This window comes from Podarcis erhardii, assembly GCF_964252035.2.
Source record: "Podarcis erhardii genome assembly, chromosome: 18".
Lineage (NCBI taxonomy): Eukaryota > Metazoa > Chordata > Lepidosauria > Squamata > Lacertidae > Podarcis > Podarcis erhardii.
The window spans coordinates 3,824,168-3,844,497 of record NC_138516.1 but is presented as its reverse complement, the minus strand read 5'-3'; the positions used below and the strand labels follow the sequence as shown (position 1 = coordinate 3,844,497).

At 43.4% G+C, this 20,330-nt stretch overlaps 1 protein-coding gene across 2 annotated transcripts in view; it reads right to left on the bottom strand.

The window, feature by feature from the left end:
• KDM4B (lysine demethylase 4B) overlaps positions 1–20,330 on the bottom strand; it is a 186,542-nt gene that overhangs the window by 17,009 nt on the left and 149,203 nt on the right. For both annotated transcript variants that reach the window (XM_081846063.1, XM_081846064.1), the window contains exons 13-14: positions 16,481–16,659; positions 865–1,078 (exon numbers count right to left, since the gene is read on the bottom strand). In XM_081846063.1, coding sequence (XP_081702189.1) covers positions 865–1,078; positions 16,481–16,659 — 393 coding nt within the window. The remainder of the gene's footprint in view (positions 1–864; positions 1,079–16,480; positions 16,660–20,330) is intronic.

Below are 20,330 nucleotides of genomic sequence, written 5' to 3'. Positions count from 1 at the left end.
CAGATGGGCGGGGTATTAATAATAACAACAGCAGCAACCACAATACTAATAGATTCAAGTCTCAGTGGTCATGAGGCTCCCAAAGAACATGAAAGAGAGCCTGTGAAATGCTGCTTGTGTTCACTGACAGCCAGCCTGAGCAGACAGGTGAGGGGTGGCAGGGTATAGCTTCAAGAAATAATTGAGCCAAATTCACAGAGAAGAAACAAGGAGAAATGCTCATGGTTGACGAACATTTAACCAGAGGTCAGAAAGATGAAGGACAATCGGTTGAAGACAAAAGAGTGACATTAAGTTACAGGATGGGAGAAGGAGCATAGCATAAGGGGCAGAGCGCTTGCTCTGCAGACAGAAGATCACAGGGCTGGTTCCTGGCATCTCCATTTGGAAATATCAGGTAGAAAGTGCAAGCATAGAATTGTAGAGTTGGAAGGGATCCCGAGAGTCTTCTAGTCGAACCCCCTTGCATTACAGGAAACAAGACCTCTCTGTGTCTGCAACACACAGACCTCTCTGCCAGCCACAGTGGACCAACCTGGGCTATGTGGACTATCTAAGGCAGCTTTCGATGCCTCTGTGCTTTGTGAGGGTTGAGGGAGTTGACAATGAAACCCAGAGAAAGGCAGTTCTAGTTCTAAGCATGCACAGACCTCCTTGGAAATCTACATCCCTCCCAGGGATGCTCTCAGGTGGCTGTTCTTACCAGGCAACCTGTGCTGCAGCAACAGGTGGAGGGTGTTTTCGTCCAGTGCAATGCTGCAAGGCAGAGGGGGAAGGAGCGACAGAAGTTCTGATGCCACCAAAAAGAAAGGAAGGGCTGGGCCCAAAATACAACCACAACAGAGAATCTCAGCGTAGACTTACTGGCATGGACCTGCAGGCAGCACTTGGCACAGGAAATCAAGGGGCTGCTTCCATCCTCTCCGATGTAGGAGTTGGAAGGGAGGGGCTCTGTGTTTTCGCCACTTGAGGTGAAGCACATCTCAGGAATCAGAGGCTTGGTCTTCTGCTCATATTTCAGAGGTGGCTGGAGCGAGGAGCTTTCTCCAGGGGAGACTGTGGCTCTCTCTTTTTCCAACTACAAGAAGGGGGGGGGGATACAAATTACTACTGAGTAGAGCTTGCTCATCATCCAGAGAGTCTGGAAAGCAATTAAATAGACAAGTCAACCTCTGATGATCACGTCAGGCCCCCTTTATTTTTACAGTTCATTCCCTTTTGCCATGGAGACAATGCAACTCCATCCAACTCGATTTACACAACTTATCTGTCTCATTCACCATACAACTACTCAAAGGCCTGGGTTCAGATGTAACAGAAAGCCCATTTCCCCCTATGTGAACAAGCTGCTGTGAGCCTCGAGTTCACATGTTCAGACCTCTTCTCTTGTGCGGCTACAAGGAGATGAAAAACGCTTGATAACCATTTTAAACAAGTTCTAGTTCCCCATGCCGTGTGAACTTGGGGATCTTCAGTTTGTTTAAACTCTGGTTAGAGAGAAGTCAAGATCAAACTGTGGTCTCATGATCTGGTTTACTCACTAACTAGAGCTAGACAAACCACAGCTGAGCTCAGGTGTAAATCTCAAAGAATTGTAGACCTGGAAGGGACCCTGATGGTCATCTAGTCCAATCCCCTGCAATGCAGGAATCCTGTCCACAACTATCCCAGGGTGGGGGTGGTGGCCTCGAACCACCAATCCTCTAGTTGACAGCCAGACACACTGACCCATTGCTCCTCATGAAGCTGTGGTTTGGTTGAATCTCCTTTATTCCAGTCACAAGGAGATGGGACAGGCAGCGAGCTAAACTGGGGCAAAAATAGGTTTTATTTTCATGCGGGTCAAAGATGCACACACCTGCATGTGCATTTGCGTACACACACAGGCTGGGAGCCTCAATGGTGCTCCTCTGGAGGCTTCCTGTGCAAAAAACCCAGCTAGCCCACCCCACCCCCACCCCGCCTGCCCAACCAGCTATGGCACCAGTGAAATGACACAGTGGGGAAATTCACACTGGAGGAAAACATGGTTTCCCTTGAGCTCTGAATTGAGCTGAAGTGACTCACATTGAAAAACTAAGAAAGAATACAATTTTAAAATCCTGTAAAGTTGTGTGTCAGCTTAACATGGGATTCAGATTGATGTGACATTTCTTAAACTAAGGAGTAGCCCCACCCAATGGTGCAGTCGTGGGGAAGAGGATGCAAACAGTTTATCACGACTTCTTGGTGCCAGAGCTATGAAAAGCTGCAGCTGACACATCCCCCAATTTCAGTGGAACCATTGGAAAAAAATCAAGGGTTCATGGTGGCCGCAGGATGTGCTGCAGATAAAGAATATGGGGGAGGAGGTGGGGAGGAGGAGAAGGAAAAGGACATGGTAGGTTTTGTAGGAGATGGATGAGCAAGGGAGGGAGGAAACATGAAAGGGGGTGGGGTGGAGAAGCTGGGTGGGCAGATCCAGTAATGAGCCTTCAGGGAGGAGACAGAGGAATGAGCAATCGGGCAGGCTTAAGCAGGGGCAGTGTCTCATTAGACTTGACAAAATAAAAAAATTCCTTCCAGTAGCACCTTAAAGACCAACTAAGTTAGTTCTAGGTATGAGCTTTCGTGTGCATGCACACTTCTTCAGATACACTGAAACAGAAGTCACCAGACCCTTCTATATAGTGAGAAGGTGGGGAGGGGTATTACTCAGAAGGGTGGTGGGACTGGGTGATTGGCAGATAGCTGTGATGAGCCTGTTGACGACTCTTAACGACTGCAATAGGTCTTACAGGAAAAAGCTTCCCTTTTTTATTGCATGGTTTCGTCTGATTGCAAAAACTCTTATCAACAAACCCCTTCTCAGGAAAATTTAACAAATGCATGCACAATTTTGTTAAACCACCCAGAGTCTTGACTCAAAAGTTCTCAAAGCTGCCTTTCGGTAGCTCAATAAGGGTTGGTAAGAATGTCCACTGTCATCTCCTTGGTTTGGCAATAGGCCAATTCAACAAGTCCATTTTATCGTGTTGCACACACAGTGCTACTCAACCCTAATGTGCTTGGTTCTCATGTAGAATTTCTTGCTCTACGACAGCTTAAAACAGCTCTGTCTGGTTGTCTTCAATCAAATAGGCTTCTTCAGCCCCAAACCAAAGTCCATAGTCAGTTGGCTGATTCAGGCTAGTTCTCTGCATGCTTCAGTTGCAGCTACATAATCTTACTCTGTGGTAGACAAAGCTACATTTCTGCTTATAACTGCCCGAAGAAATGGATCATTTCCAAACAAAAAGAAGAACCCACCTGTTGACTTGTAATCCTTAGCATCTCCTGCCAAATCAGCATCTGTGTAACCTACTAGTTATGGATTGCAATCTGCTGGCAGCTTAAGTTTAGGTATCTGACAACTCTCTTCACAACAGTCCAATCAATCCATGGTGGGGGAACTCACTTTCCTATTCAGGATTCCCACTGCATTTGCAATGTTTGGTCTCATTGTCATGGTCAGGTATAAAAGTTTCCCTATTGTTGACCTGTACTGGTTGTTGTCAGGTAAGAGTTTAGATTCATTTCAACTTTTTAGGAAGTCAGTAATCCTTAGTATGGTTACTGGGTTGGCTTCTTGCAGATTTAGGCTGTCAAGCAATTCAATGACCGCCTGCTTTTGGCTTAGAAGATAAGATCCATCGTCCTTTCTTTCAATTTGGACACCTAGGTAATAGGAAACTTTCCCAAGATTTTTCACCTTCAAATCCTTGGCTAAGTGCCTCATGACTTGGAAATCGTCTTGGAAATTTTTAGTTGTAATGATCAAGTTGTCCACAAATGCCAAAACATAAGAAAATTGTCCATTTTTGCATTTGGAGTACAAACACTTGTCTGTGTGACCTCGAGTATATCTTGGCTGTTTGAGCATGCTGCGCCACTTCTCATTCTATGCATTTGCAGCCTTGTTTCATTCCATAAAGCCCTTCTGAAGCCTGCATACTAGATGAACTTCCTTTGGCATGACAAAACCTTTGGGCTGTTCTTTGAGATTCTGCTATGCAAAAATGCAGTCTTTATACGTCTCACATCCATTTGTTTAGAAGCTAGTATGCTTAAAAGCAGTGGGACGTGGGTAGCGCTGTGGGTTAAACCACAGAGCCTAGGACTTGCCGATCAGAAGGTTGGCAGTTTGAATCCCCGCGACGGGGTGAGCTCCCGTTGCTCGGTCCCTGCTCCTGCCAACCTAGCAGTTCGAAAGCACGTCAAAGTGCAAGTAGAAGGTAAACGGCGTTTCCGTGCGCTGCTCTGGTTCGCCAGAAGCGGCTTAGTCCTGCTTGCCACATGACCCGCAAGCTGTACGCCGGCTCCCTCAGACAATAAAGCGAGATGAGCGCCGCAACCCCAGAGTCGGTCACGACTGGATCTGATGGTCAGGCGTTCCTTTACCTTTATGTTTAAAAGCAGTTTAATGGTGGTATACCTCACCACAGGTGCGAAAGTATCATCCAAGTCCTCTCCATACATTTACGAGTAGCCTTTTGCTACAAGTCTTGCTTTGTAGTGCTCGACTTTCCCTTCTGCACCCTGCCTCACCTTGAATACTCACTTGCTTCCAATTGCCTTCTTCCCAAGCAGCAGCTTGGTGAGGGTCCAGGTCTTGTTCTGGTGCATCAAACTCCTCCTGTGCAGCATCCTTCCACAGGCAAGTTTCAGTGGTCAGGTGGAAGGTTCCAGGGGACATACCAACCTTGAAATGTTGGACAGTCGTGGAGCCTGGATACCTTTGTCGGGTCTCTATTAGTGACTGACGTTTGGGCTCTGCAGCCACATCTGCATCCTCATCACCCTCCTGTTTAGGCATCTCGTCATCAGTCTCCATCTCATCCCTTCTGGCAGTAGTGCTACTTGGAATCGGCTCCTCTGCTTCTTCCTCCTGTTCATCATCTGTGCCAGGTGGTGTGGTAGCAGAAGGCAGATATGAACTGTTATATATCATTCAGGAAAGTATATGAGGACCTGTGTGTCTTCCTCGGACTGCTCAGAATAATCTATTACTGCTCCTCTCTTATCAGCTCTACTGGGCTCATCAAAATGAACCATATGTCTTGCGCTGACCTTTCCTGTTCTTAAGTCCATAACTCCGTAACCAGGCAAAAACGTTCCTTTGGCTGATTGACATCCAATGCCCTTTTAGAATGTGTTAGAGTGGGGGTTATTAGGTTGTTTTTGTTTCGATTATGTATTTTGAGTTTCTATATTGTGTTTTTATCCTAAGGACAGCCCTGAGACCTATAGGGTGCTATAAAAATCTCCTCCTCCTCCTCTTCTTCTTCCCACCAAGCATGAAAATATGTTGCAGGGTTCCCACAACACCTTCATCAAATGTGGCGATAGGGGTTTATTGTTTTTGTTTAAAATTTTATTTTTCATATTCTCATTTTATAAATATTTTAACAGAATAAACTTAGGTCTTTACATAATCAAACCACATCTCTCTCCTTTCTGCAGTTACTTAGCTTACATCTTTTTGTTACTGCATATCCAGTTCAAACTTCTTTACTAATATTCCCTTTGTATTCCCTCTTAATTATTTCTTACTGCACATGTTTATGTCAATCCTGCTAATGCTTTGTTTACAACACATCTTCAAACAGTCAGTAATTTCCCATTCTGTTTTAAAAAGTCTCTTTTCTTGGTTTCTTATTCTTCCAGTAAGTTTCACTATTTCTGTATACTCCATCAATTTCAATTGCCAGTCTTCCTTCGTTGTAACTGTTTCCTCTTTTCATCTCTGGGCATAAATCATTCGGGCAGCCATAGTAGCGTACATAAATATATATTCTTCCTGTTCTTTGGGTACCTCTCCACCAATTATACCTAAAAGCAAAGCTACTGTGTTTTTTTTAACAAAAGCGATCTTCAACATTTTCCCCCAACTCATTTATAAATCATTTCCCAAAAAGCTTTTGCTACCTTACATGACCACCACATTTGGAAAAAGGTACCTCCCTTCTCTTTACATTTCCAACAGATATTGGATTCAAACTTATGCATTTTTGCTAATTTACTGGGAGTCAGATACTATCTATACATCATTTTCATTAAATTTTATTTTATCACACCACACGTTGTAAATTTCAAATCCACATTCCACAACCTTTCCCATCCTGCCAATTCAATATTATGTCTTATATACATTGCCCAGAGGGGTTTATTGTTTTTGGCTAGATGAACCAGAGTACAATGCCACCTGAGAATGACCTTCAGAGAAGCTTCTGGAAGGTGAGATGAGATAGTTCTTAAGGGTGAGGTCCTCCATATGCCATCCCACTCAATGACATTAATTTCATTGCATTCCCCATATAGTGTTCTGCAAGTATACTATAGATCAATGAAACCAATATACTTTGGTTTCAATATAATTTGATTCAAATATTGTGTAGGAATGAAATCCTTCCCCTCTTTCTTCTACATGTGTTGCAAATGAGCAGCACTGGAGAAGTTGAAGCCAATTAGGATGCAGGTCTTTTAGCTTTCCCTTTAGCCTTTCTTTCATTTTTGCTTTGTCTTTGTATATTAGGTCTTGAATTCTATATATGTCCATTTCCCCATTCTTTATATTGCCAGTATTTGTCTTCTTGTATAAAGGTGGGGGGGTCTAGAAAGGGAGTTAATGGAGACGGTTCAGTGGCCAACATTTTCCTTTGATTTTTCCATGTCATAACTGTGGTTTATAGAAAAGGGTTATCAATTCCCTTTATCTCCAAATGTGATAGTTTTAAGAAGGAAAGTGCTTGGAATAGTGGCATGGAAGGGAATAATTCAATTTGGCCCCTAATCAGTGGAATTAGTGATTTAATTTTAAATGCCGCATAGCAGAATTGTAAGTTTGGCATTCCAAGTCCTCCCTTAGATCTATGTTTATACACCATGTTGGAACTAATATGCATTCGTTTACCCAGCATTTTCCATTTTCAAATTACACACAGAAACCTTTTCTGTCCAGCGTAGACACACTAAGCATGCTGCAGTTCAACATGCAACTTTCTCTCTCAACTGATTGTTTAAGCTTCCGTGACCAGGAAAAAGGGACATTGGATGAAAATTGGAAAGTCTATAAAGAAAAATTTTTAATTTGGGGAATTAGTGTAAAATTAATGAATATTAGAGGAAATGTTGGAATGAAACTGTCTGGCTTTAGTAGAAATGATATAAGGAGTTATGTATAAATAAGCATTAAGTTTTAAGTTTCAAGGCGTTTTATGGCAAGATGTTAAACAAAGTAACGCAAATTTTTAGCAGTAATGTTATAGAATAAGGTAAAATTGGATTATGAATAGGTGAGAATGTAAAGTTACAATATATTAAGATAAATTATTAAGATAAAAACAAAAATGGAAAGGATTTGCTGAAATTGTTAATTGAATTAGAATACAAAAAAGGGAGGTGTGAGGAGGTCAGGGAAATAAGTAAATGAAAGACAAGACATTGAAAGACTGAAATGTTTTTAATTGTTTTTATTTTTCTGTATTTTGTATTTTTTTATTTTCTTTTTCTTCTGCATTTTTGTAATATTTTTGAAACTTTAATAAATATTATTTTTTAAAAAATGATTGTTTAAGCTTCCTGAACTTGCACTAGATACCTTTATGGGAATACTGCAATCCATTAATGGGTTAATATTGTTAATGTCTCCAAAGAAATTATCATCATAACTCACGTGCATAGAACACCCAAATCAGTTAACTGTCTATTTGATTTTGTGCCATAACTGTTTACAGTTAGGATTCTTCTCTTGCAAAAGACAACACTTTTCCTTTGCTCCCCTTATTTTGGCTCGCTTGCTTAAATGCAGGAGATTTCCCCAAATTCACGGCTTCAAAAAATCTGGAGATGTGTCCCTCTTTGTTGCACTTGAAGCAAACCATTTTTCTAGTTGTAGCCTTGGCGGCTCTCCTTTGGGACACATAGTAGAGTCACTGCGTCTTATACTGCTGGCTGAAGAGTTTGCTCTTTTCTCCACATACTCCTCTTTCGGGTGCCCAATCACATTTCCTAGCGTTAAGTTTGGCTTATAACCCATGAGAGTTGCAATTGTTTGAAATTTAGGTCCTGGTGTCCCCAGGAAATTGCAAACTTTCTGTTCCTCATCCATTTTGCATTGTGAAATTTCTAGCTTTTCAATAATTGATAGGAACACTGTCATGTGACTGTTGGTCCTTCTTGGATTCAAGCTTTAAATTAAATAAATATCTCACCCAGGCACGGTGTGAATGCTTGCTTGCTAATCAAATGCTTTTTGCAAATTTTCAATCATCTGAGCTGATATGTCACCTCTCTCTGTGTGAACCATTTGGGCACCTGAAATACCATCCAGAATGATAGACACTGCCAATTTATTCTGCTGCTCCCACTCCTCTGAGGCTCTATCCTCAATGGATTTCTCTTTCTCAATACATTCTAAAATACCTTTCATATCATATTTGGCTTCTAATCATTTTTTACACTGGATGAAATTGCTTTGTGCAAGCTTAGGTAATTTGAAGCTTTCTTCAACAACAGAATTCCTGCTATCCATTTCATTTTAGAAAAATGAAAAAAGAACCCCCCCCCAATAAAAATTTGAAAAACTCCCATCAATAGAACATTCTCAAAATCTCCAAAAGGAAAGTAAAATTATCTAAGCCTGTTTCCTAAAAATCCGAAACGAAAACCAAAGAGCCAAAATCCTTAAAAGGAAAATAAGTACCGTATTTTTTGCTCTGTAAGACTCACTTTTCCCCTCCTAAAAAGTAAGGGGAAATGTGTGTGCGTCTTATGGAGCGAATGCAGGCTGCGCAGCTATCCCAGAAGCCAGAACAGCAAGAGGGATTGCTGCTTTCACTGTGCAGCGATCCCTCTTGCTGTTCTGGCTTCTGAGATTCAGAATATTTTTTTTCTTGTTTTCCTTCTCCAAAAACTAGGTGCGTCTTGTGGTCTGGTGCGTCTTATAGAGCGAAAAATACGGTATATTTTTATCTTGCTGTTCTGCATTGGAAGAGCAGGTCGAGAAAGTAAGGGTGTGTTACTCCTCTCACAACAGAAACAAAAGCACCATGTAGCAACTAGGAAATAAAACACACAAAAAATGTTTTTTCCTGGTTAAAAATCACTTTTGAAAACCCAAAAATCTGCAAAATACTCTCACAACTACAGTCCTTAACTCTGTCATTTACCAACTAGCATAGATATGTATTGTTATACTTATTTGGCAGCTTCCAGATTTGATGGCTGCAATGCACTGTCCTGCACAGTACAAAATGCAGCTGCTAGAGTATTAACTGGGACCAGTCAATAGACATGCATCTTGTCTGTGTTGAGAGAGCTCTGCTGGCTCCTGGTCATTTTAGGAGCCCAATTCAAAGTGCCTTCAACCAGCCTTCCCCTGCATGATGATCTCCAGATGCTGTAGGACTCCCAACCCCCATAAGCATGGCTAATGGTCAGTGATGATGGGATCGGTAGTCAAACAACATGTCTGTGGCACCAGGCTGGGAAACGCTACACAACTTGGGACCTGTTTATCTAACGAGGTGTTTGCTTCCGCATCAAGCCAACAAGCACTGTAGTAATCTTTGGAGGCATCTGAGGTGAAGCAGATAGCAACCAGAGAGAAGATTTTCTTTTACGTGGCTACTCAGCTTACGAAATTCTCTCTTTGGGGAGTTTTGCCTGACACCTATGTACATATCTTTTTAGCACCAAGCAGAGATCTTTTCATTTTCCATTGCTTTTATTTCCCGAGGAGTTATAGCTACAGGTTTTATTCAACTTATTTACCCATTGTCATTTATTGGCTATTTATGATTTTTAGTGTAAGCTGATCTGTCAGTCACTGAGCTGAAGGGTGCCACAGAAAGCCAATAAATAAAATGCAAGTGTTGTCTTCCTAGATCACACTGATAGTCCATCTATTCTAGTTCCTGTTCCCAGCAGTGGCCAACCTGAGGTCTCAAGAGAGCTCACAAGAGGAACATAAAAACACTTTGTTTGCACCCTGCATTTGGTCCCTTAAAGTGTCCAGAGGTTAGAATCATAGAATCATAGAGTTGGAAGAGACCACAAGGGCCACTGAGTCCAACCCCCTGCCAAGCAGGAAACACCATCAGAGCACTCCTGACATATGGTTGTCAAGCCTCTGCTTAAAGACCTCCAAAGAAGGAGACTCCACCACACTCCTTGGCAGCAAATTCCACTGTCAAACAGCTCTTACTGTCAGGAAGTTCTTCCTAATGTTTAGGTGGAATCTTCTTTCTTGTAGTTTGGATCCATTGCTCCGTGTCCACTTCTCTGCAGCAGCAGAAAACAACCTTTCTCCCTCCTCTATGTGACATCCTTTTATATATTTGAACATGGCTATCATATCACCCCCTTACCTCCTCTTCTCCAGGCTAAACATGCCCAGCTCCCTTAGCCATTCTTCATAAGGCATCGTTTCCAGGCCTTTGACCATTTTGGTTGCCCTCCTCTGGACACGTTCCAGTTTGTCAGTGTCCTTCTTGAACTGTGGTGCCCAGAACTGGACACAGTACTCCAGGTGAGGTCTGACCAGAGCAGAATACAGTGGCACTATTACTTCCTTTGATCTAGATGCTATACTCCTATTGATGCAGCACAGAATTGCATTGGCCTTTTTAGTTGCTGCGTCACACTGTTGGCTCATGTCAAGTTTGTGGTCAACCAAGACTCCTAGATCCTTTTCACATGTACTGCTCTCAAGCCAGGTGTCACCCATCTTGTATTTGTGCCTCTCATTTTTTTGCCCAAGTGCAATACTTTACATTTCTCCCTGTTAAAATTCATCTTCTTGGTTTTGGCCCAGTTCTCTAATCTGTCAAGGTCGTTTTGAAGTGTGATCCTGTCCTCTGGGGTGTTAGCCACCCCTCCCAGTTTGGTGTCATCTGCAAATTTGATCAGGATGCCCTTGAGTCCATCATCCAAGTCGTTGATAAAGATGTTGAATAAGACCGGGCCCAAGACAGAACCCTGTGGCACCCCACTAGTCACTCTTCTCCAGGATGAAGAGGAACCATTGATGAGCACCCTTTGGGTTCGGTCAGACAGCCAGTTACAAATACACTGAGTGGTGGCATAGTCAAGACTGCATTTTACCAGCTTCTTTACAAGAATATCATGGGGCACCTTGTCAAATGCCTTGCTGAAATCAAGGTAGGCTACATCCACTGCGTTCCCTTCATCTACCAGGCTTGTAATTCTGTCAAAAAACGAGATCAGGTTTGTTTGAAACGACTTATTTTTCAGAAATCCATGCTGACTATTGGTGATCACAGCATTCCTTTCTAGGTGCTCACAGACTGTTTGCTTAATGATCTGCTCCAGAATCTTCCCTGGTATTGATGTCAGACTGACTGGGCGGTAATTATTTGGGTCCTCTCTTTTTTCCTTTTTGAAAATAGGGACAACATTTGCCCTCCTCCAGTCTGCCGGGACTTTGCCTGTTCTCCAGGAATTCTCGAAGATGACTGCCAGTGGTTCTGAGATCACATCTGCCAGTTCTTTTAATACTCTTGGATGCAGTTCATCTGGCCCTGGAGACTTGAATACATCTAAACTAGCCAAGTATTCTTGTACTATCTCCTTAGTTATTCTGGGCTGTGTTTCCTCTGCTGAATCATTTGCTCCAAATTCTTCAGGTCGGGCATTGTTTTCTTTATTGGAGAAGACTGAGGCAAAGAAGGCATTGAGGAGTTCAGCCCTTTCTGTGTCCCCTGTTTGCATTTTACCATCTTCTCCTCTGAGTGACCCCACTGTTTCTTTGTTCTTCCTTTTGCTACGAACATACCCATAAAAGCCTTTTTTGTTGCTTTTAACCTCTCTAGCAAGCCTGAGTTCATTCTGTGCTTTAGCTTTTCTGACTTTGTGTCTACCCATGCTGGCTATTTGTTTGAATTCCTCTTTGGTGGTTTCCCCCCTTTTCCATTTTTTGTACACATCCTTTTTTAATCTTAACTCAGTTAAAAGTTCTTTAGATAGCCACCCTAGCTTCTTTAGGCACCTTCCATGTTTCCGTCTCATTGGTATTGCCTGAAGTTGTGCTTTTACTATCTCCCTCTTAACAAACTCCCAGCCATCATGGACTCCCTTTCCTTTTAGTATTACTGTCCATGGGATCTCACCCAGCACTTCCCTAAGTTTTATGAAGTCGGCTTTCTTAAAGTCAAGAAATTGAGTCCTAGTATGCTTGGCTGCTCCTTTCCGCGGTATAGTAAACTTCAGAAGAGCATGATCACTCGTGCCTAATGATCCTTCCACTTCTACCCCACTAACCAGGTCATCAACATTGGTTAGGACCAGATCTAAAATGGCTGTTCCTCTTGTTGCTTCTCCCACTTTCTGGACAATGAAGTTGTCTGCAAGGCCAGTGAGGAATCTGTTTGACCTTATGCTCTTGGCTGAGTTTGACATCCAACAAATATCCAGGTAATTGAAGTCCCCCATTACTACTATCTCCCTTCCTTTTGCATGCTTGGCCATCTGTTCCAGGAAGGTATCATCTATGTCCTCCGTTTGGCTTGGGGATCTATAGTAAACTCCCACAATGAGGTCCCTGTTATTCTTCTCTCCCTTAATTTTGACCCAAATGCTCTCACTTTGGCTTTGAGGTTATAAATCTTGGATCTCTTCACAGGTATACACATCCCTGACATATAACGCCACTCCTCCTCCTTTCTTGTCTGGTCTGTTTCTCTGAAATAGATTGTATCCCTCCATTATTACATTCCAATCGTGGGACTTATCCCACCAGGTTTCAGTGATGCCTATTATGTCATATTTAGTTTGCTGTACCAAGAGCTCAAGCTCATCTTGTTTATTTCCCATGCTTTGCGCATTAGTGTACAGACATTGAAGTCCATTAATCATTCCCCCGTGTCTCTTATTTAAGGATTTTTTCCTCCCACCACTAGGTCTGCGTGCTGTTTGCTCCATTTGGTCTATGACATTTGGAGGATCATCTTCATCAATTGATAGACTCCTACCTTCAGGAGCACTCTCTCCCGCCCCCCACATTAGTCAGTTTAAAGCCCTCCTGATGAGGTTTCTGAGATTTTTGGCAAAAACATTCCTCTCAACCGTTGTGAGGTGCAGCCCATCGCTTGCCAGAAGTCCATCTTCAAGAAACTGCAGCCCGTGATCTAAGAATCCAAACAGTTCCTGTTTACACCATTTGCGAAGCCAGCTATTCACTTCCACTATTTTTCCCTCCCTCCCTGGGCCACGTCGTTCAACTGGGAGGACAGATGAGATGACAATTTGTGCATTTAATTGCTTCAATTTCCTGCCCAGAGCCTCGTAGTCTCTTTTGATCTTCTGGAGGCTATTGCTTGCAGTGTCATTGGTTCCCACATGAACCAAGAGGAAGGGGTATTTGTCAGTGGGTTTTATGATTCCTTGCAGTCGTTCAGTTACATCTTGGATCTTAGCCCTGGGGAGACAGCACACCTCCCGAGACATCTTGTCAGGCCCACAGATCACTGCTTCTGTTCCCCTCAGTAGGGAATCCCCTTTTGGCCGGGCTGGGCTGGGGGTGGATGTTGACCCTCATGATTGAGATTTATTACAGTAGATACGCCTTTGCTCCTTGAAGCTTGCCTCCTGCAACCCATTTCCCTGCAATGTGTTATGATGTGGGAAGTGGGGGTGGGGTGGGGGGAGGAGCACTGGGTGCAGCTAGGACTTCCTCTTGGTTCCCATAGTTCCCACTTCAGGTGAAATGAACTTCCCAGAATACTGTATGATGCAGTGGGATTCCTTGGCAGGTTATCACTGGGAAACCAATTTTACATTAACCTGAAGGTAATCAGTTTAAGGCCACTGATAATCTGGAGGTCAAGCACAGATGGCTATTGCTGCATTCCTTTTTTTTTTTTAATACATTTTTTAATGAAATTTCCAGATTTTTTCACTACAAATACAAAACAAAACAATACAATAAAAATAACACACAACAAACAATAAAAAAAACACATATAAATTCAAACCTTATTTTCTTATACCTTACTTTCCCGACTTCCTCATACCTCCCCTTTCTGTATTCCAATTTCTAACTAATTTTCAACAAATCCTTCCCTTGTTTTTAACCTAATTTTAATCTTACTTATTTTCTTTAACTTATCCATTACCGCACATAACCACGTATATTCTAATCCATCATCATTCTAACGTTCATTAATTTTGCAATATTTCTTTAAATAGTCCTTAAATTTTTTCCAATCTTCTTCCGCTGTTTCTCTTCCCTGGTTTCGGATTCTGCTCGTCATCTCTGCCAGACCCATGTAGTCTATCACCTTCATCTGCCATTCTTCCAAGGTGGGTAGATCTTGTGTCTTCCAATACTTTGCAATAAGAATTCTTGCCGCTGTTGTAGCATACATAAAAAATGTTCTATCCTTCTTTAGCACCCCTTGGCTGACAATACCCAAGAGAAAGGCCTCTGGTTTCTTCGGGAAGGTATATTTAAATACCCTTTTCAGTTCATTATAGATCATTTCCCAGAACGCCTTAATCTTTGGGCATGTCCACCAAAGGTGAAAAAAGGTACCTTCATTTTCCTTACATTTCCAACATTTATTATCAGGCAAGTGATAAATTTTTGCTAGCTTGACTGGGGTCATGTACCACCTATAAATCATTTTCATAATATTTTCTCTTAAGGCATTACATGCCGTAAATTTCATCCCGGTGGTCCACAACTTTTCCCAGTCAGCAAACATAATGTTATGACCAATATCCTGTGCCCACGGCTATTGCTGCATTCCTCTCTTTTTGGTTTCCCCTGGATAACTGGTTGGCTGTTGTGGAAGACAGAGCACTGGGCTAGGCTGGTCTTTTGGCTTCATCCAGCTCAGCAAATGTTACAGCTATACCAACTCCAGAGCAAAGAGTTCTGTACAGTATTTTGGCTGGCCCATGTCCTACGTGGTCTGATTCCTAATGTACTTTTGAAACGAAGGGTAGTGATGATTAGATGCGGTGCATTTAGTAAGTGCTTAACACTTGGCTGTTGCCAAGAAAAAAAATAGCACACCCACCCCGCCCCCGCAAACAGAACTTCTCAAATCTTGAAATGCCAGCAACCGCTTCTGTTAATCAATGAAGGTTGGACTGTGCCCAGAAAACATACACAAATATTATATGTTATTTACCCTGACGATAGGGAGATTAAACTCAACATGATGGAGAAGAGAGTGTTACATTCCATCCTTCCAGTTCCTGCTCTACAAAGTGAGGCATGAGCCCCAGATGATCACTAAATTGCATCCTTCAATTCAGTTACCTGCCAATTAAAAAAAACAAGTTCTTCCACATCCTGCCATGGTTTAAAGATCAGTAGCTCTTAAATATTTTACTACCGATTGCCACCTGAAGGGCCAAGGAAATAGTGGTACTATAAATAGCTCCTCCTCTGAACAGCTGGAAGTCAGATACCTGTATGTAGGACTGACCCATAATATGGCCATCTTCAAACAACTCCCTCTAAGGTGCAGTCTGCATGTGCAGCAGAAAAAGGCACTAGAGCACTGAGGGGGTAGACAGAACAATTTCTGATTACAGGTGCATACTTTTAAAAAAATGCTTTTCAAACTTGCAGAAAGAAAAAACTGGCAAAGCGGGAGGAAGGCTGGGCTAGAACCTGACTGGTTGCCTGATATGCTAGTTTAGAATTTGCGGTGAAATTTCACACAAAGTAAATGGTATAACACGCCTACAATACAAAGTGGAGAAGCCCATCTCAATCTGACACGTGTCAAGAGCCAAGGCTGACACTGTAGATCCATATGTTTGGGGGTGCTGCTGCTTTGGCTTTAACGAGGGAGGTATCAGCAGGCTTGGGGGACCCCAAAGCCTGCCGAAGTATAACAAAGATTTAGGGGGAAAGGAAGCCTATATGGGTAGAGAACTCCCCTGAAAGCGGCCACAGAATGCTCACAGGCTGTTGCTGGGGGAGGGTGGGGTAATGTGAACTGGAAGGGGGAAATGGCTGGGAATGGTAATGTAACTGAGTATCCTGGGAAAGGCAGACTGGAACAGGCTAATCAGAAATCAGATGTGCCTATTAGTTTGGAAGCAAACTGAAGTCACCCACAAATGATATTGAGGATATTATCACCATCATCACCACCACCCCCAGTTGAACTGGAGGTGAGTAATAATAAATCAAGCATACACCCATCTGCATAACTGCTGGCATGCAATGTGACCAAGAAGAAAGCTGCCATCTCAAACGTTGATATCAATAGATGAGACACCTACATACTTACTGTTCTTCACCCAAAGCTAGAAAGATGAAGCATGCCAGAATTATGGTTCTTCCGCAGGGGACTTAAGAGCTTTCTAAAACCCTTACACACCTTTCTAAAGGATTACAGGTATTTAAAGAAATTGCTTGCTGATTGAGGGGACCTTGGGGTATTGTGTGCTTGCTCCTCTACCGAAGCTGCAGAATTACCTGATTATAGGGATAAAAGAGGGTGCAGATGGCGCAGTATGGCTCAGTCGATGCTGCAGCAGCATTGAATCGCCTCTCCGCAGCAAAGTTGGGTGCTTTGTTTTTCCACAGCAGGGAAAGCAAGGACTTCAAGGGCTCAGGGTCACCAGCATCCTCCTCACCAGAGAATGGGAGGGTTTCTAAAGAACAAGATGAGGAGAGAGAGAGAGAGAGAGAGAGAGAGAGAGAGAGAGAGAGAGAGAGATCAGGGTTAGGTAGAGAGGCAGGAACAATGACTAGGGATGGCCCACTTTTTAACATAAAGGAGACACGATAGCAAGTCATCCAAAAGCCAATCAATTAATGAAATAAACACACACACATTTTTTGTAAACATGTACCTACCAAATAACTGAACACTCAGTCTAAATGAACTTTTGTTTATCAAAAATATAAGCTTAGACTTCTGGACCTACTCAAGCTTAATGGCTGGTTAAAATAATTGTAAAAAAAGAAAATATAAAGTGAAAAGCAACCACAGTACTGCTATAGAGAAATCAGCTGGGGTTAGCTAGCCTTGGAGCAGTCCAACTCCAAACCATCCTAAAATGTCATGGAGGAGGTAGTAACTTTTCAGTGCATCAGAAGAAGTTCTTATCTCCTCTTTGTCAGCTGCCTCAGGATCCATGTGTGGAAGCCATTACTGGCTACAAGCTACCTCTAGAATCCAAAACCACATGTCTCTGAATACCAGTTGCCAGACAATAAGGGGGAGAAAGAGGGCCACTGACTTCAAGTTCTGCTTAGGAAACAGGATGCTGGACTAAACAGACCTTTGGTTGAATTCTGCAGGGCTATTCTAAAGTACTACTACTACTACTACCACCAATAATGATGATGATGATAACAACAACTACTACTACTACTACTTCATTATTACAGTGGTGCCTTCTTTCGTCTTGCAAGTTTTTCGTTTTGCGAGGCGTTCGTCTTGCGAGGCACCACTGTAATATGCTTCCCATCTGATTGGGTTGCCTCAGCCACTTTGGGTGGCTTCCAACAAAATATTAAAACACAAAAACATTAAAAAAAACCTCCCTGTGCAGGGTTGCCTTCAGATGTCTTCTAAAAGTCAAACAGATGCCTATTTCCTGGCATCTGATGGGAGAGTGTCCCACAGGGCAGGTGCCACTACCAAGAAGGCCCTCTGCCTGGTTCCCTGTAACCTCACTTCTCACAAGGAGGGAATTGCCAGAAGGCCGTCAGAGCTGGACCTCAGTTTCCAGGCTGCTGGAAACACTCCTTCAGGTACAGAGGTATAACATGCACTTGGTTAAAAAGTGAAGGAAGCAACTGGCACACTATCTGTCTGGATTGTTCAGCACAGAGTGTTGTTCCCCCAAACACTTCCATGCAGGCCTCTCATTTCCCAGCTTCCCTCCCCATGCACAGTGGTCTTGTCTATATCGGTAAGAGATGCTCAGTTCAGAAGTGCTGCCAATTCCTTGACGGGGAGCAGGAAAAGTCACAGTTTCATCTGGCCAGGCTTGACAGCTCTGTGACTCAAGCCCCTGAGAAGTACCAGTGCTTCATGACAAGACTACCCTTCAGGTGGGAGGCGAAGCCTCCTGGCTAAAGATCTGGCAAGCCAATGGGTAGAGAGGTGAAGCTATCACCAGAAATGGAAATGATACAAAGGATAAAAAAACTGCTGCCAGCTGTCACCTGCAAACCTCTCCCCTAGACGACTGTGGAGGTGCTGTGATGCAATCAATGTTCACTCCATTCTAATTGTTCAGGGGAGAGCTGTCAGCGAATAAAATGTCGATATCTTGCACAGATTCTGTGAAGGAATGGAAAAGCTAGTTTTCTGGCTGTTAATCTATATTGTAATGCAACCAGGGACGTTGTGGTGGCAAAGTCAACGAAGCCTGACTGGCAGAGCTGTCTTCATGTCGGAGATAGGCAGGAGGGCTGCAGCCTGCCAGAGCTTCAGCTGCTTAGGATTTAAAGAGAGCTAGGGGAATTCAAACAGCCCAGGAGAAGGATAGGCCTAAGAGAAGTGGGGGGCAGGGGAATAAAATAGAGTGGTGCCCCGCAAGACGAATGCCTCGCAAGACGAAAAACCCGCTAGACGAAAGGGTTTTCCGTTTTGGAGGCGCTTCGCAAAACGAATTTCCTATGGGCTTGCTTCGCAAGACGAAAATGTCTTGCGAGTTTTTCCGACTCCCCCCCCCTTTTTCTAAGTCGCTAAGCTGCTTATCTGCTTATCCGATAAGCCGCTAAAAGCCGCTAAAAGCCGCTAAAAGCCGCTAATAGCGCTAATCCGTCAATGGGCTTGCTTCGCAAGACGAAAAAACCGCAAGACGAAGAGAATCGCGGAACGGATTCTTTTCGTCTTGCGAGGCACCACTGTATGTTTTTATACAAGGAAGCTGGAAGGTGCTTGCAATGGGAGTAATCTAGAAGAACGAGGGAATGAAGAAAAAATCCAGAGGGACGCATCTGAGAGAAGGACAAGGGGTAAGAAGAGAAAGGAAGTGTGCACATGTAGTCACTTAAAGTGGCTAACCAAAGCATCTCTTCTGTGTCTCGCGATGAAAACAGACCATTGGGCTTAATGTGATAAGTTCCTTTTTTACAATGTATGGAAGGTATGCTCAAATGTGCTGGTCCTACTCTCTTGCAATAGAAAAAGCAATGCAATTCTGCTTTGTAACTTGCAGTCCTGTGCAGAAGAGACTTCCCAGTTTCAGGACTTAGCACATCAGCAAACAGTGAATACTTTCAGATATGCTAACTTTTCCTTAGCAGCAAAAATAACAGGTAAGAGGAAACAGAAAAAAGAGGCCCAAATAGCACTGGCTGAGAGTCAAATAACACCACCCTACTCTCCCCAGCAGAGAGAACCAATTCTCTGGGGTGCACAGCATACGTGCCACCCACTGCAAAACTTCTCATGGCAAATCCAGTGTTCCACTTTTCTACAGTGAATGAGGATATCATTGAACTAGATGTTCATAGCTGCAGCCATCCCAGGGTGCAACCTCTGCAGAAAAGGCAACATCTAAGCATGGATTGTCCCCAAACCAGTTTAGGAGCTGTGCCTGTGGGGAAGGGAGAGGGGCGAAAGGAAGTATTCCTCTCTTTGCTTGACAGTCCTGGTGACAGAGTAGGGCCCAAACTCTACCTAAAAGAGGAGATGGGGTTTCCTGCCTTTCCCTGGACTGTGCCTCAGGGAAACAAGGCATCTGCAGCTGGTCCTGCATCAGGACCTAGATCATGACCTCCACCAGCAGAATGTGGCATGTAGGCCTTGCGTCATCCTAATGGGGTGGAAGAACTCCCAATGGAGTAATGCTACCCTCCTTTGCAACCTTGAGCACACCACAATACCCACGCACCTACCTGCCTGCAATGACCACCCAGCAGTGCCTCGGCCTCATCATCATATAAGTGCAGGTAGGTGCCCAAAGCTCTGAGGAGACCACCACACACCTTTAGGAGCACTTGACTTCCCGGGTTCCATTTTCCGTGCAGCTGCCCCACCCACATCTGCCCATGCCCCTTTCAGAGGAATCTATCAGTAATGTATGACTACCCTCCCCTGCCTGGACCAGAAGCGTTACAGCTGCACTGCTCACCTGTTTAAACGGCACCTGCAACTTAAATGTGTGTATTTTTTCTGCCCGAACTCCCCTAAGGGGAAATGATGAGGGAAGAGAATAGAAACAGGCAAACGGAAAAGTTTTGCAGAACTCCATCAACACCCTGTCCCGTGGCACGAGACTGGAGGAATCTCTCCCACGCACTGTGGCAGTTACAAATCTGATTAGCACAGCCTTGCAGATTCAAGCATTTGAGGATAATC